This window comes from Aspergillus uvarum, assembly GCF_003184745.1.
Source record: "Aspergillus uvarum CBS 121591 unplaced genomic scaffold BO82scaffold_32, whole genome shotgun sequence".
NCBI classification, from domain to species: domain Eukaryota; kingdom Fungi; phylum Ascomycota; class Eurotiomycetes; order Eurotiales; family Aspergillaceae; genus Aspergillus; species Aspergillus uvarum.
The window spans coordinates 151,544-164,779 of NW_020291329.1; the positions used below are offsets into that span (position 1 = coordinate 151,544).

Genomic DNA, 13,236 nt, shown 5'->3' on the forward strand with positions numbered 1-13,236 from the left:
TCCCCCCCACACTGACCACTGACTCCATTATCGTCCCACTTTCATGGAGGGGTAACTGGAAATGCTTCCTCTTTGGGCTGTGAGATTGGGTCAAAATGAGAATACCTCCCAGCTGGGGGCAGTCTTCATGACACTCGCAGAAAAACACTCGCTTCACCCACCATGGAGATAACGCGCTGTGGAATTCATGGTTTCCATGAGGTTTTGGGAATCGATGTCGACGAGGTCCGCTTCTTCTGGGTCATCGCATCCACCCAACCAAATACCTCGCAAAAGGCCTACCGCGTGGTACTGACTACCGACGAGTCGAGCCTGCGTGATAACAATGTCAGTCCCTCGAAACTGGCCTGGGACTCTGGCTACGTGGAGAGCGATGAGCAGCGCAACATCATCTGCAAGCCCGACAACGGCTTTCAGTCGACTTGCAGCTATTACTGGCGAGTGACCGTCTGGGATCAATGGGATCGATCCTTCCACAGCGCAGTAAACCACTTCTTCACGGCCTACCCCCGTTCTCATCTCCTGCCTCCCTACAGCATGAATCAGACCTACATGCCTCATACCGCCCTCATCTTTCGCACCTGGTTCGAGGATGAACCCAACCGCTGGAAGGCTGTGTGGATTGGCGACGGAGGGGACAAGCCCATTTACGTTCGCAAATCGTTCGACCTCTCCCGGACGCCGGTACGCGCCATCCTATTTGCATCTGGACTGGGTCACTTCAATATGAGCCTGAATGGCCGACCGGCCTCTGACCATCGCCTCGATCCCGGCTGGACCAACTACCACCGTCGCGTACAGTTTACATCCTACGACGTAACCTCCCAGCTGCAAAAGGGCCAGAACGTGCTGGGTGCGCATGTGGGCAACGGTTTTTATGCAGGTGATAAGGGCGATGACCGCTTCTTCTGGCCCATGTACGAGGATAATACCTATGTCCGCTACGGCAACGAGCTGTGCTTCTTCAGTGAGCTGCATTTGTTCTATGAGGACGGCGAGCACACCACATTGATCTCGGATCCCTCTTGGCGCGTGAGCAAGAGTGCCACTACACTTGCCAACATCTATGCCTCCGAAACCCACGATCGCCGCCTGTATCCGACCGGCTGGGACGCTCCCGGATTCGACGATGCACACTGGGCTTCCGCCAAGCCGCTCACAGGACCACGAGGTCATATTTATTACCAGACCCAACCTCCTGTCGTGCTACACGAGACTTTCGAACCTATTAAGACTCACAGTCCACGCCCTGGCGTTGTCTGCTACGACTTGGGTCAAAATGCGTCCACAATGGTTGAAGTCGTTGTGGAGGGTGCCGCAGGGTCTGAGATTATCGTTCGATACAGCGAGACGGTCAAAGAGGACGGCACCGTGCTCATGCCAGATCCATTGTTCAAGGAGTTCGAGACGGGTGTCTTCTCCCGCATCTATCTGGCCGGTACGGGCGCCCCTGAGGTGTGGGAACCGGACTTCAGCTTCACCAGTGCACGATATATCCAAGTAGAAGGCGTTTCTCTGGATGGGAAGAATGGCCTCCCCAGAATATTATCTGTCGTGGGTCGGCACATCTCGTCTGCTGCAAGACGACTGGGAACAATGAAGACCGACAAGGAGGATGTGAACGCTTTGTTGAATGCATGCTATTGGACGTTCAACAGTAATCTTTTCAGCTACCACACCGACTGTCCACAGATTGAGAAATTCGGCTGGCTGGAAGTCACCCACCTGCTGGCCCCCGCAACACAGTACATTCGCGACATGGAGTCCCTATACACTAAAATTCTGGATGATATCCTTGACACCCAAGAGCCCAATGGGTTGGTTCCTACCATGGCTCCTGAGATTAGATACATGTGTGGACCACTCCACGATACCATCACCTGGGGCTGCGCCTTGTGTTTCCTCCCCGACATCCTTCGCCAATACTACGGGTCGACACATGTCATCGCCAAGGTCTTTCCCGCGGCAGTGCGCTACATGGAATACATGCGCACCAAGGAGCGACGAGGCGGCTTGATCGAGCACGGCCTTGGCGACTGGGGACGGGGCATTGCCCACGGCAATAACCAGGCCAACATCGAGACGGCTATCTATTATCGCTGCCTGCAGAACGTGGAGATGATGGCACGGGAGCTGGGCGAGACACAGAAAGCCGACGAATTCCAGCAATGGGCAGCGCGCATCTACGCCGCGTACAATCGCCACCTCCTTGTGACTGACGACCCCTCTCGCCCGTATGCATATTACACCTCGCTGGACAACTACCCGGAGCGCGACCGAGACGCGATCGCGCAAGCAATGGCGCTACAATTTGGTATGGTGCCGCAAGAGCATCGGGCCGATGTCATGGCCGCCTTCATGGACGACGTCGCTGACGGCCGTATGCGGTCCGGCGAGATCGGGCTGCGTTTCCTATTCAACACGCTGGCGGATGCCAAGCGTCCCGATCTAGTGCTGCAGATGGCTCGCCAGGAGGAACATCCCTCGTATATGCGGTTCTTGCGGCGAGGGGAAACCACCCTGCTTGAGTTCTGGCAAGATGCGTGCCGCAGCAAATGTCATGACATGTTGGGAACCATTTACGAGTGGTTCTACGCCGCCGTGTTGGGTTTGAAGCCAACCGGGCTGGCGTATCGGACTTTTGTGGTAGACCCACCTTACGAAGCGGAATTCGACCACGTTCAGGGCAGCGTGGACTGCCCCTACGGCTTGATTACTGTTGAATTCACGCGCGACGCGCAGGGCGCGGTGACGCTCAATCTGCGCGTGCCGTTCGGGACGACGGCTGTCGTCAAGTTGCCCGAGAACGCAAAGAACTCGGCTTATCTTCGAGCCGGCGAAGCAAAGCAGGCTGTGAAGGGTGATGACGTGCGACTAACTCACGGCGAGTATTCTGTTTTCGTGCAGCTATAAGTTCAATAAACTTGTACATAGAGGTTACACTAGTTTAATGGGGAGTCATTTTGATTATCAGTCATCGCTATGGTCTGATTTTCTTCGCCAGAATCGAAGTTTTGGCGAATCAGTTAAAGCAGAGGCAAGCAAGGGCTCGTATCTCGGTCTGAAGGTCACCGAAGAGGACCTCAATCCTGGCCAAGGTCGAACACTGGGTTAGTGTGTAATTTGGTCGGCCACGGCGAGGATAGTTAGGCGAAGAAATCCAGCAGCGCGAAGGAGGGCGACACTCATTGGGCAGGCAGGGATTGTCATGTTAACTCGGGGAACGGTTTCCCGACTCTTTTCTCCAGGTTCCCCACCCATACGAAAACCGGAGGCGAGGGCAAGCTGTGCACAGGCAAACAGACAATCAGACCCCAACCAAGGGGTGTGCGTCCCACAACCTTTAGAGCAGTTCGGAAAATCCGAGTCAGCCCAAGCTTTAGTCGAACTTGGCGGGTGAGGCTAAACCGTCTTGGAATAAGCCACTTCCCGCTTTAGGGCTCGCCCCCCATCCGTCTCGAATTGTGACTGCGTTTTGCAGCGTCTCGGAGATTCAACTCCCTTTGGCAAACAGCCAACTTTTACTGGCCTTGCTGTCAGCCATCCAGAACTCTTTCCCTCCCCATGGGGCATGACCCGGTTTCGGGTCAGAGAACCCCGAATCGGCTTGAATCGGCGCTGGTGTTACCCCAGATCTCATGACGGCCGGCGCTTCCTCGGCTATTCCCCACGGCAAGTGGCCGGGCTTGCTGCTTCTCATAGCCCATGGGGCAGGGCAGGGCCTGAGACAACCCCAGATTTGTCCCGGATTTTGGCCCAGACCCCTGTCAACTACGCTAGATATCGCTTGTCGGGGCTGGAGTCAAGCCAAGAGGTCACCCGCCACCCATGGCCTAGCGCATTGCAAGTTTCATATAAGATGCAGACTCTGCCGTCTGCTCAAGCCAGCATAGAAGATCGAACTCGTTTGTCTACCGAGCAGAATGACTAAGATCTCGACATTGTTGTCCGCCGTCTTCCTGGCCATTGGAGGTGAGTTTGTCGTGTATATCATACCCGCAAGTTGAGATCATGGGCATTGACACTGGTTTGTTCGTGTGAAAAGGCTTCCTCTTCGGTTATGATAGCGGTATTGTCACCTCGACCATCGCTCAGACCGAGTTCATCAAGTATTTCTCCAATCCTAATGACACCGTCACGGGTGGTGTCGTCTCCGCCTTCCAGGGTGGCGCCATCTTAGGCACCATCATCAACATGTTTACCGGCGACAGGTTCGGCCGCAAGCTGTCCGTCTTCGCCGGAGCCTGCATCTCCGTGTTCGGATGTGCGTTGCAGGCGGGTGCCGTCAACATGACCATGCTTATCATCGGCCGGTTCATTGCCGGAGCCGCCGTGGGCATGCTGACATCTACTGTCCCTATGTACGCCGGTGAGATGGCCGAGGCGCAGACCCGCGGTATGATGTCCGGCCTGCTGCAGTGGATGTTGAGCTGGGGATATCTGGTGGCGCAGTGGCTGGGCTATGGATGCTCTTTTAACAACACCGCCTTCCAATGTATGTTCTGTATCATCTTGCCCACCCAAGCGTTTGCTAACGTTTCGTGCTCCTGCAGGGCGCTTTCCCCTCGCCTTCCAATGCGTCCCTGGCGTTGTGCTCATGTGCGGTGTGTGGTTTCTCCAAGAATCCCCGCGGTGGCTCATGGAGCAAGACCGCCACGACGAAGCACTGGCAACTCTTCACAAACTCCATGGTGACGGCACCCCCGAGAAAGCCAGCTATATCGAGCTCGAATATCAGGAAATCCGAGACACGATCGAGGCGGAACGCGCACACAATAGCATTACCTGGTCCTCTATCTTGACCAAGCCCTCCTGGCGTCGACGTCTGATCCTTGGCTGCGGCGTACAGATCTTTGGTCCTCTATCAGGTATAAATTGCATTAATTACTATGCCTCAAAGGTGTATGGGGAGTTGGGCATTGATACGCGCACTACGCTCATGATCGTTGGGATCTCCGGGGCGCTGTCGATCGTCTACGCAACCATCGGTCTGTGGGCCCTCGAACGGGTCGGCCGCATCAAGCCTCTCATCTTCTCTGCCGCCGGCATGGCAGCAGCCTTGGTGTGTAATGCGGCAATGTCGCAGCACTGGAACGAGAGCAACGCCAACCAGCTCCGCGCCATGGTGGCCATGAATTTTGTCTTTAGTTTCTTCTACACTGCCCCCGGTATCATCTCCTGGGTGTATCCTGCCGAGATCTTCCCTGTGGACATCCGCAACCAAGGAAATAGCTTGACTACCTTCTGCAATTGGACCATAAATCTAATTTTTGCGCAATTCTCGCCCACCGCACTGACGAACATCGGGTTCCGGTACTTCTACGTCTTCTTCGTGTTTAACATCATTGCCATGATCTGCTACATCTTCTTCTTTCCTGAGACCAAGGGGAAGACTCTGGAGCAGATGGATGCGTTATTCGGAGATGATCTTCCTGCGGTTAGCTGGGAGATGGAGGAGAAAGGCCCTGAGGCAGTGGCTGTTGAGGATACGTCCAGGGAGTAGACTGGAGTGTATCATGAGGTCTTTATGGCGTGATTATCATCTATGATACTAGCATAATGCTCAATGAATGAATATAAACTGTTTGTGATCTTCGACAGACTGCTGGGGGGTCTTTTCTACACTATATGCGATTTGCTCGGTGGTGAGGTGGTGAGGGTTTAGTGCTTCGGCCGATAGCCGAGAGCCAAGCACGTGATCGGATTTTGTTTCTGCCTCTTATCACCGCCCGATCTTGACGCCCGCTTGCCAGCTACAGCCGTAATAATTTCCGGCATGTTGATCGCGAGCTGATTTACTCACATCTCTCGCTGAAATTATTTACAGTACCTCTCTTTTGGAAAACAATGCCTCAAGACCTTCTTTATTATCCTCCTCTTATCTGCTAGCGTTGCTGGTCTCAGCACTTATATACTACTTCAGATCCGCTCGAGCAGCCGAGCAACTTTCTAGATTGATTATACCGACATGCCTAAGGAATCAGGCATAAGATCCAATCCTGAAACCTTCCATCATATCAGTAAGCTTTCTTCTTCCGCTATCAAACTGCAATATCACCCATCATACCTCAAACCGTACAGGGTTATCACTAAATCCCCAGCAGACAAAAAGAATGCAATCCATGGTTGGTGAATATATCTTGGCATATGACCAGGCCTTCCTCACCGGCCGACTACTACCAGCGTCGTCATCCCCGAGCCAAAGCAGGATCGGAAGATGCCCCCTACACCAGCGGACACATCTTTGTGAGCTTGTATCCGGAGTTAACTTCCATTCCATGCTTGATTATCCTGATGATCCGTGGGACTAGATGAGCGGTTATACTAGCATGAGCTCATCACATCCAGGTCAGCACCTATGACTCCGCAACACTACGTCAACGTGTACAAAATGCTCGGAGAGAAGCTGCGCAGGATGGGCACAGACCGCCTGGGGAAGCGACTTTTCTTCTTTATTTCTGGCTCAAGGGAGGTGACGAGGTGATTGACCACATCATACCGCCCAAGCCACGATATTAGCGAACCCAAGACAATGAGCACTCCATCCCACTCAACAGAGCCCGGTGTCCGATGCATGTACTACTTCGAAGAATGCAATCGTGTCTGGATCCTCGAATGCGGCCATCAAGTGTGTGGAAATTGTGCTCGAAAGATGATTCACATTTCCGCAGCAACGGAGTCCAGATTTCGACCTCAATGTTGTGGTCTTGCAGTTACGGAGCAGCTGATTCGCTTCTTGCTCGATGATAACGAGTATCGCTTGTACCAGGATAAGGTGCTTGAATGCACAATCGAACGGCCGATATACTGCGCAGTCCCTTCTTGCTCTTTCTTTATCGCGCCTCGCAATATTGAAGGAGACTATGCGTGTTGTCCTAACTGTGGGACCAAGACCCACGTTCCTTGCCGAGCAATCGCACATCCCGGGCAGTGTCGTGAGGATAGGGCCCTTGGGGTCACTCTGAAACTGGCCAAGGCTAAGAGATGGCGACGATGCTACTGGTGCCAGACGATGGTGGAACATGCTAGAGATGGTTGCAAGGTCGTGACATGCCAGTAAGTCTGCTATACCTCACCGAGCTTGGGGACTAAATACTGGATTCCTCTAGCTGTGGAAAGAATTTCTGTTACTGCTGCGGCGCTCCCATTTTAGCAGAGCCTTGCAGCTGTATAGGCTGGCCGCTTCAAAGGGAGCAATTTGGGCCCCATCTCGGTCGCTACGTACTCCTTCCCCTTCTCTCCCCAATTGTCTACCTTTACCGAAAGCTAGAGGCTCGGTCACATTAGGGGTTCATCGACTTTGCCTAGTAGGGTCGGTATTGCTAATTCTGCTTGTGGAAAATGAAGTGGTTAGTGATCCAGATCCAGGTTTCAGTCAATTTCGATAGCGGTTGACTATTTAGGTCTAGCGTTCTTGTTAGTTAACTTAACTAATCCAAATTGTGCTTATGTCATTGGCATTGTCCGGTTTTGTGCGCTGGTATTACATCAGCCCAGATCGATGACGCATGTTCCGTGCACAACTACTGTATAACTTGGGACCCAAGAGCATAAGCTGCATGCGAACAGCAAAGATCAGCCCGACTATTTCACTAATCATAAAGTTAAAGGGCTGCAGATCAACCTGCTTTTCCGACACAAACTCGAGGCAGGTGAAATAGACTCGCCTCGCCCCCACGTGTGCCAACTGTCTGACATTTTCTCTCCCCTGGAGTTTATTCATCCCTTTCTTGCCTTCCATCCTCGGTTCGATATCATTACTCCTGTCCAACACTAGTCACTCATTTCTATTCATCTCGTTGGGTAAATGCTACGGTCGCTCATCATCAGTTTCACATATTGTTGAACCACCATCGAAGTGTCACTGGGAATTCATCCATGCAGCGCAGAGAAAGGACAGCCGGCAGTCATCTTGTCCCTGGATAAAAAGCAACCAACGGTGACACCATGGCCGACATAAATGAAGCCCCGCCTAGGGACGACGGGAAAGCCCTAGAGAACCTTCAAGAAACCGTTCTGAAGAGAAGGAAAAGGCGTCTGCCGCCATTTCTCGACCACTTCAACGCGCGCGATCTGAAAATCCTTTTCCGGTGTTGGGTTGCGGCCTGGGTGGCTTGCCTGCTGTTCCTGATCAGCCCATCCCTGTCGAGCCTTGGACAGGCTACTTTTTTCGCATGGTAGGTCGACTTGACTGTTATTCTGCAGTACGCGCCGACTGACCGCACCAGTCTTGTGTTGCTCATGCTCCCGCCATCAAGTGTGGTGTTTATCTACCTCCTCGGAGCGCTCTCCCTATATCTGGGTGTGTGCTTAGCCTGGGCATGGGGCGTCATCACGATGAAGGCCGCCTACGCGGCCAGATCATCTGCAGACACGCAAGCGCAATTGCTGGCCCTGGAGCAAACCGCGGTGCAACGTGCTAATGCGACCGGGCAGCCAGTCGCCAGTGTGCTCCAGGTGTTGGTCTACGAAGGCCATATGCTAGATGCGCGAGTGACGGCTGTCACCTACTGCCTCATTTGCACTTTCATCTATCTCATGGTATGACTTCGACCCACGCTCCACTTCCCTGATAGTCATAACCGTACAGACAGGCACGTCTCCGAGCCAGCAATCCGAAAGCAACATTTACGGCGATCTTCGCCATCATTATATCGGACCTGTTTCTCACGTATCTACCCCTGCTTCCCTCTTTCAACGGCACACTGCCCCTTGCACTTGCTAAGCCGGCTGGCGTCGGCATCGGCCTGGGGTTTGCCTGTTCGGTGCTGATCTTTCCACAATCCACATCACGAGTGGTTCTCAATAGCATGGAGGATATCATTGAGCTGCTCACTCACCCGCTGGCGTTCACCTTGGCGACGCTCGGGAAACGGGATCCAAACCTGGATATGGCGCAGTTGCGCAAGACGCAAGTCGGGATCATCGGCGAGTATCGGAAGGTCGAGCCCGCCCTGGCCTTCTTGCCGTTAGATTTCTCGATCGGTTGTTGGGGCGCGCAGCATGTGGGAACTCTCAAGGAGCCCGTACGACAGGCTATCGGTGCCATTCTTTCCTTGCTCGAGTTTCACATGAACCGCATCTCCGGCAAGGCTCGCGCCAAGGAGGTTCTACTGAAGTACGTCGATAAAATTACGTCGGAGGAAGAAAAGGCCAAGCCTTTGCATGAAGTCGGACGCCACCAGCTGCAGCAAATGGCGCGTTTGCTGGACGGTCTGCGCAACTCCGACACCGAGCCGATTCCGGAAGAAACCCTTCAAACATTTGTCAGCACGTCTTCAAAAGCCATCGACGCATGTCTGAGTGCACTTAAAGCCGCGAAGGATTGCATTCACATGGCAAATGGCCGACCGTGGTTTCGGCGCTCTTCGCCCGAGGCGCGGGAGCAACTGTGCCAGCGGAGCCGCAAGGCTCTCGAACATCTTCGCGCAATGCGCCAAACCTTCATTCTCCAGACAACAGAGTCGCTGGTTAGCTGCTACGGGCCGCTAATGGACGGGAGACCGGGTGAAGACGCTGACCGTCACGCCAAGAACTTTGGAGGTATCGTAGTTGGTATGGTGTTTGAGGAAATCATGGCCAATGCGATGGATAAAACCGAGTCCCTACTGGACCAAGTTCTGAACATCTTCCAAAGCTCTCAGCGAACACGAGTGTGGTGGCCGTTGAGTCTCAAAGCCTTTGTGTCTTGGGTGTCAGGCAAGGGCAACAAAGCCCCTGCCATGGCTCAAGTCGCAGACGACGATCCGGAAGAGCAGCCCGACGCAACTAAATCAGTGCAAGAGAAATTGCGGTTGAGTCGCGGATACCGCGTCAAGCGCCGCGGTCTGCTTAGTCGTGCTATTCTGGGCACGTACCACTGGTTCACATCAGCAGAAGGACTCTACGCTTTACGTATGGTAGTGGTCACTATTGCCATCGGTATTGTTTCTGCTCTACCTAGTACGGCGGGGTTCTTCTATCGCGAGAAAGGTCTTTGGGCTTTGATCATGGCGCAGACAGGTCTCTTGCCTTATATGGCGGACTACCTATTCTCTGTCATTGCGCGAGTTATAGGCACCGTTGTCGGAGGCGTCTTGGGCTTGCTCGCATGGTATATCGGTTCAGGCAATGGACCGGGAAGTCCCTATGGACTAGCGGCTATCATGGCCGTGATGCTTGTGATCTTCCTTTGGTCACGTCTCTTTTTGCCTCCTAGCCTCCTACAGGGGAGCATCATGGGAGGTGCTACCTTTCTGCTTGTTGTTGCGTACAGCTACGACGATACGTAAGTACCGCTCACTTAAAGTCGCAAGTACGAGTCCTGTCATGACTGACTATCTACTCAGTCACATCCCAACCTATGGCAATCCCGGCGTCGGATACACCGTCTTTTGGCGTCGACTGCTGTTGGTGCTGATCGGCATCGGTGTGGGGACCGTAGTTCAGCTGTTCCCGCACCCTCCCTCTGCTGCGAAGCATATCAGCAAGACCCTGTCCACCTCCATCCGTGCCATCTCAGACCATTACGCACTCTTACTGTCGTGCTGGGGCCGCGGCCAAGAAGACGGTCGCATCCTCGCCGAGCCGATCTCACTCCAGATGGCCGAGTCCCTCGTATTGCTCGATGGGCCTATCCAGCTTCTGCGCTATGAATTCTCCAGCTCGCGGTTTGACAGCTCGAGCATGGACCAAGTCAAGCTCCTCTGCCACGGGTTGAACCGGAACCTCGGGCGGCTGCTCTCCCTGTCGGCGTCCTTGCCGCAAGAATATCAAGACCGCCTCGCGCGGATGACTGGGCTGCTGGACCATCGCTGTATCGGCGAGATCATGGCCGTGCTGAGTGTCTGCGAGCAAGCGCTCAAGACGGGTGATGCTCCGCCCGAGCTCTTGCCCACCCCGCTGATGCAGCGGTCCATGGAGTATTGGCACGCGCACGCGATGGATACTCTGCTGTCGCCGGAGATGCTGCGGGATGAGGATTATCGCCGGTACTGCGTGGGGGTGAGTGCGTATGTCAAGTTCCTCAGTACGGTGGATGAGTTGGTGCTGGTGATTAAGGGGGTGTTGGGCGAGTCACACCTGGTTTCTTGGGAGCAGTCGAAAGTATGATTTAATTATAATATAGGTGGTAGCTTACGTTTTTGGGGGAATATATATCGCTAGGATACTAAGACATATAACATCAAGTTTTCCAAGATAATCATGCATTTTACTGCGTTTTCTATTCGTGTTTTGAGTGTTTCTTTAGTTGAATAGCTCTGTGATACTACTGTCTCCGATGGGGTGATCTACGAGTCGGCATTGAACTCCGCCGCCATTGCTGGCAACGCCGCGATCCAGTCCTCATCCTGCCACACCCCGCGGACGGTTCTATGTCTATCCCGTCAGTGGCCTCTCCGCGCGCTGCTCCAATTCCCAACCGAAGTTTCAACCCCGTGATGCCTTGCCATACCAACACCTAGGAAAATCCCAAGCAGAGGAACTCAGTCCCGACCACAGATCTTTCAACGACAATGATGTTGGTGATGACGGACCCCCTGACTGTCCCCCAACAAGCCGTCCCAGAACACTACGGGCCCCATAAATCCCCACCTCGCCCAGTGCATTCGACTCGCACATTGCCTGCTGGACATCACCTGCGAGGCCTACTTCCACACAGCCACATCATACGATCCGTCAGCAATGCACGCCCCCACCTTTTTATCTCCTCGTCTGGCTGACAGCGACAGCAATAACCCAGCACAGCCCCAGCGAGATCTGCGCGCCCCTTACTACGGGGCCTTTTGCGGCGAAGGGCTGTCGTGTGTTTCGTGCCGCCCGAATGTACCTGGTGCCCAGGGGGTGGTGAGTCGCATTGTCTTCTAGCGCGGACCTCTGCTTATTTGGATGTGCAGTGAGGTTTTCATGATCCGTGCAAGGGGCAAGAGTCATGGTACCGTGGTTGCTGGTGAGGAGGGATGGAAGGGAGGAGGAGAAGGAGGGCCACAAGTGTGGGCGTTGGGTACGACGTAGCCCAGGCCCGGGGTCGGGGTCATTTTCCGTTTCGGGGGAATGAGCTTGCTCGGAGTTATTGTGTTGATGGCGTCCAGGATGTGGTGGTAATACGTACTGATTGGATGACTATCTGATATAACAAGATCCTTGCTATAACGAACAGGAGTGGCATTCTGTAGTGGTTCATTATAGATTTGGACACTGGATGTAGCTTGCGTTGTCAGTGCTGTTCTAGTTCTTTGTTCCATCAGGCCTGAGATCCCTTAGCATTTGAGACCTTGGACGACGTTGATGTGTCTTGTTTGTCGACATCTTCTGCATTGTAACTCTCATGGAGGGTTCGGGATCTGCACGTATTCATTCTGAGAGTGAGACCACGCCATCTGGTCGGAAGGATGTTGCGTTGCGAGTAATGAAGGTCAGGATGAACAGCGGGCAACAGGCTGCAATGGTGAACGGTGATTTCCCGCCGAGTCAAATGGCCGAGGTGGTGGTGGTGTAATCTTCCAGGCTACTAAGTGCAGTGAGGAGCTAAGCTGCCCACTCAAAAGAGAGCAAGTAATCTGGAGGAACGGTTCCTGACCACTGTCGGGTGAGCCATGGTTGAGAACAGCTCGGCTGCCTTAGCTAAGACCTGGGCCGAACAAGGAAGCTCTTTGGGTGGTACTACTTTTTCCCTGCTCGGAGGCAGCTTGCTCTGTACCCGAAGCTGCACCATGGCAAGCAACCACCTACAGTTCTCTATGCATGTTAAATCACGGGCCTGACATCAGAGCAGGAACAAGACACAAGTGAGTCACTCCACCTGTTGGCGTACAGCACGAATGAATGTCTTCTTGGATATTAAAGCTGACCGCTACTGGGCACGAGATGGGTAGATCCTGATCGGGCTCGGATGCATCAGGTCGACCGTATGCGGCGACCATGTGTAGCAAGCTTCTCGGCTGCAACGTCTTTTCCCAGTCGCTTTCATCGATAGGTGCGATAATTCCTAAGTCCCGCTAAGGCGCAGCCACAATCTGTCGCCTCAATCTTCCACCAGCCAAAGCGAGGAGGCAATCTCGCTCAAGCTTCGCCATGCGTCCACCGCCTAACTTACCCGATGCTTGGATAATGATTCTGCCGTCCAAGGTCACCTGACCGGGGTGCAGACTGCGGAGAACGCGGGATTTTCTGGGGTTGGACTCCATTTCCACATTTTTATCGATTCTCAATTACCTCTTATCAGTCAATTGGCTCTCCGCAAACCACGTTGCCTGG

At 53.7% G+C, this 13,236-nt stretch overlaps 4 protein-coding genes across 4 annotated transcripts; all 4 read left to right on the plus strand.

Annotated features, from left to right (window-relative positions):
• The first annotated feature begins 70 nt into the window (after positions 1 to 70).
• On the plus strand, positions 71 to 2,958 carry BO82DRAFT_336938 (alpha-L-rhamnosidase). The gene has a single exon (XM_025633372.1). The coding sequence runs from the start codon at positions 163 to 165 to the stop codon at positions 2,911 to 2,913; it is 2,751 nt and encodes a 916-aa protein (XP_025491189.1). The 5' UTR covers positions 71 to 162; the 3' UTR covers positions 2,914 to 2,958.
• Positions 2,959 to 3,923: 965 nt separating this feature from the next.
• On the plus strand, positions 3,924 to 5,555 carry BO82DRAFT_383998 (sugar porter family MFS transporter; the record flags this gene model as incomplete). The annotated part of the gene is made up of 3 exons (XM_025638066.1): positions 3,924 to 3,972; positions 4,046 to 4,495; positions 4,554 to 5,555. The coding sequence occupies 3 exons, from the start codon at positions 3,924 to 3,926 to the stop codon at positions 5,501 to 5,503; spliced, it is 1,449 nt and encodes a 482-aa protein (XP_025491190.1). The 3' UTR covers positions 5,504 to 5,555.
• An 851-nt stretch (positions 5,556 to 6,406) lies between these two features.
• BO82DRAFT_97870 (uncharacterized protein) lies at positions 6,407 to 7,191 on the plus strand. The gene has a single exon (XM_025641720.1). The coding sequence runs from the start codon at positions 6,533 to 6,535 to the stop codon at positions 7,058 to 7,060; it is 528 nt and encodes a 175-aa protein (XP_025491191.1). The 5' UTR covers positions 6,407 to 6,532; the 3' UTR covers positions 7,061 to 7,191.
• Positions 7,192 to 7,669: 478 nt separating this feature from the next.
• Positions 7,670 to 11,175, plus strand: BO82DRAFT_311692 (uncharacterized protein). Its single transcript, XM_025632414.1, has 4 exons — positions 7,670 to 8,177; positions 8,229 to 8,541; positions 8,595 to 10,267; positions 10,329 to 11,175. The coding sequence occupies exons 1-4, from the start codon at positions 7,948 to 7,950 to the stop codon at positions 11,089 to 11,091; spliced, it is 2,979 nt and encodes a 992-aa protein (XP_025491192.1). The 5' UTR covers positions 7,670 to 7,947; the 3' UTR covers positions 11,092 to 11,175.
• The last annotated feature ends 2,061 nt before the right edge of the window (positions 11,176 to 13,236 follow it).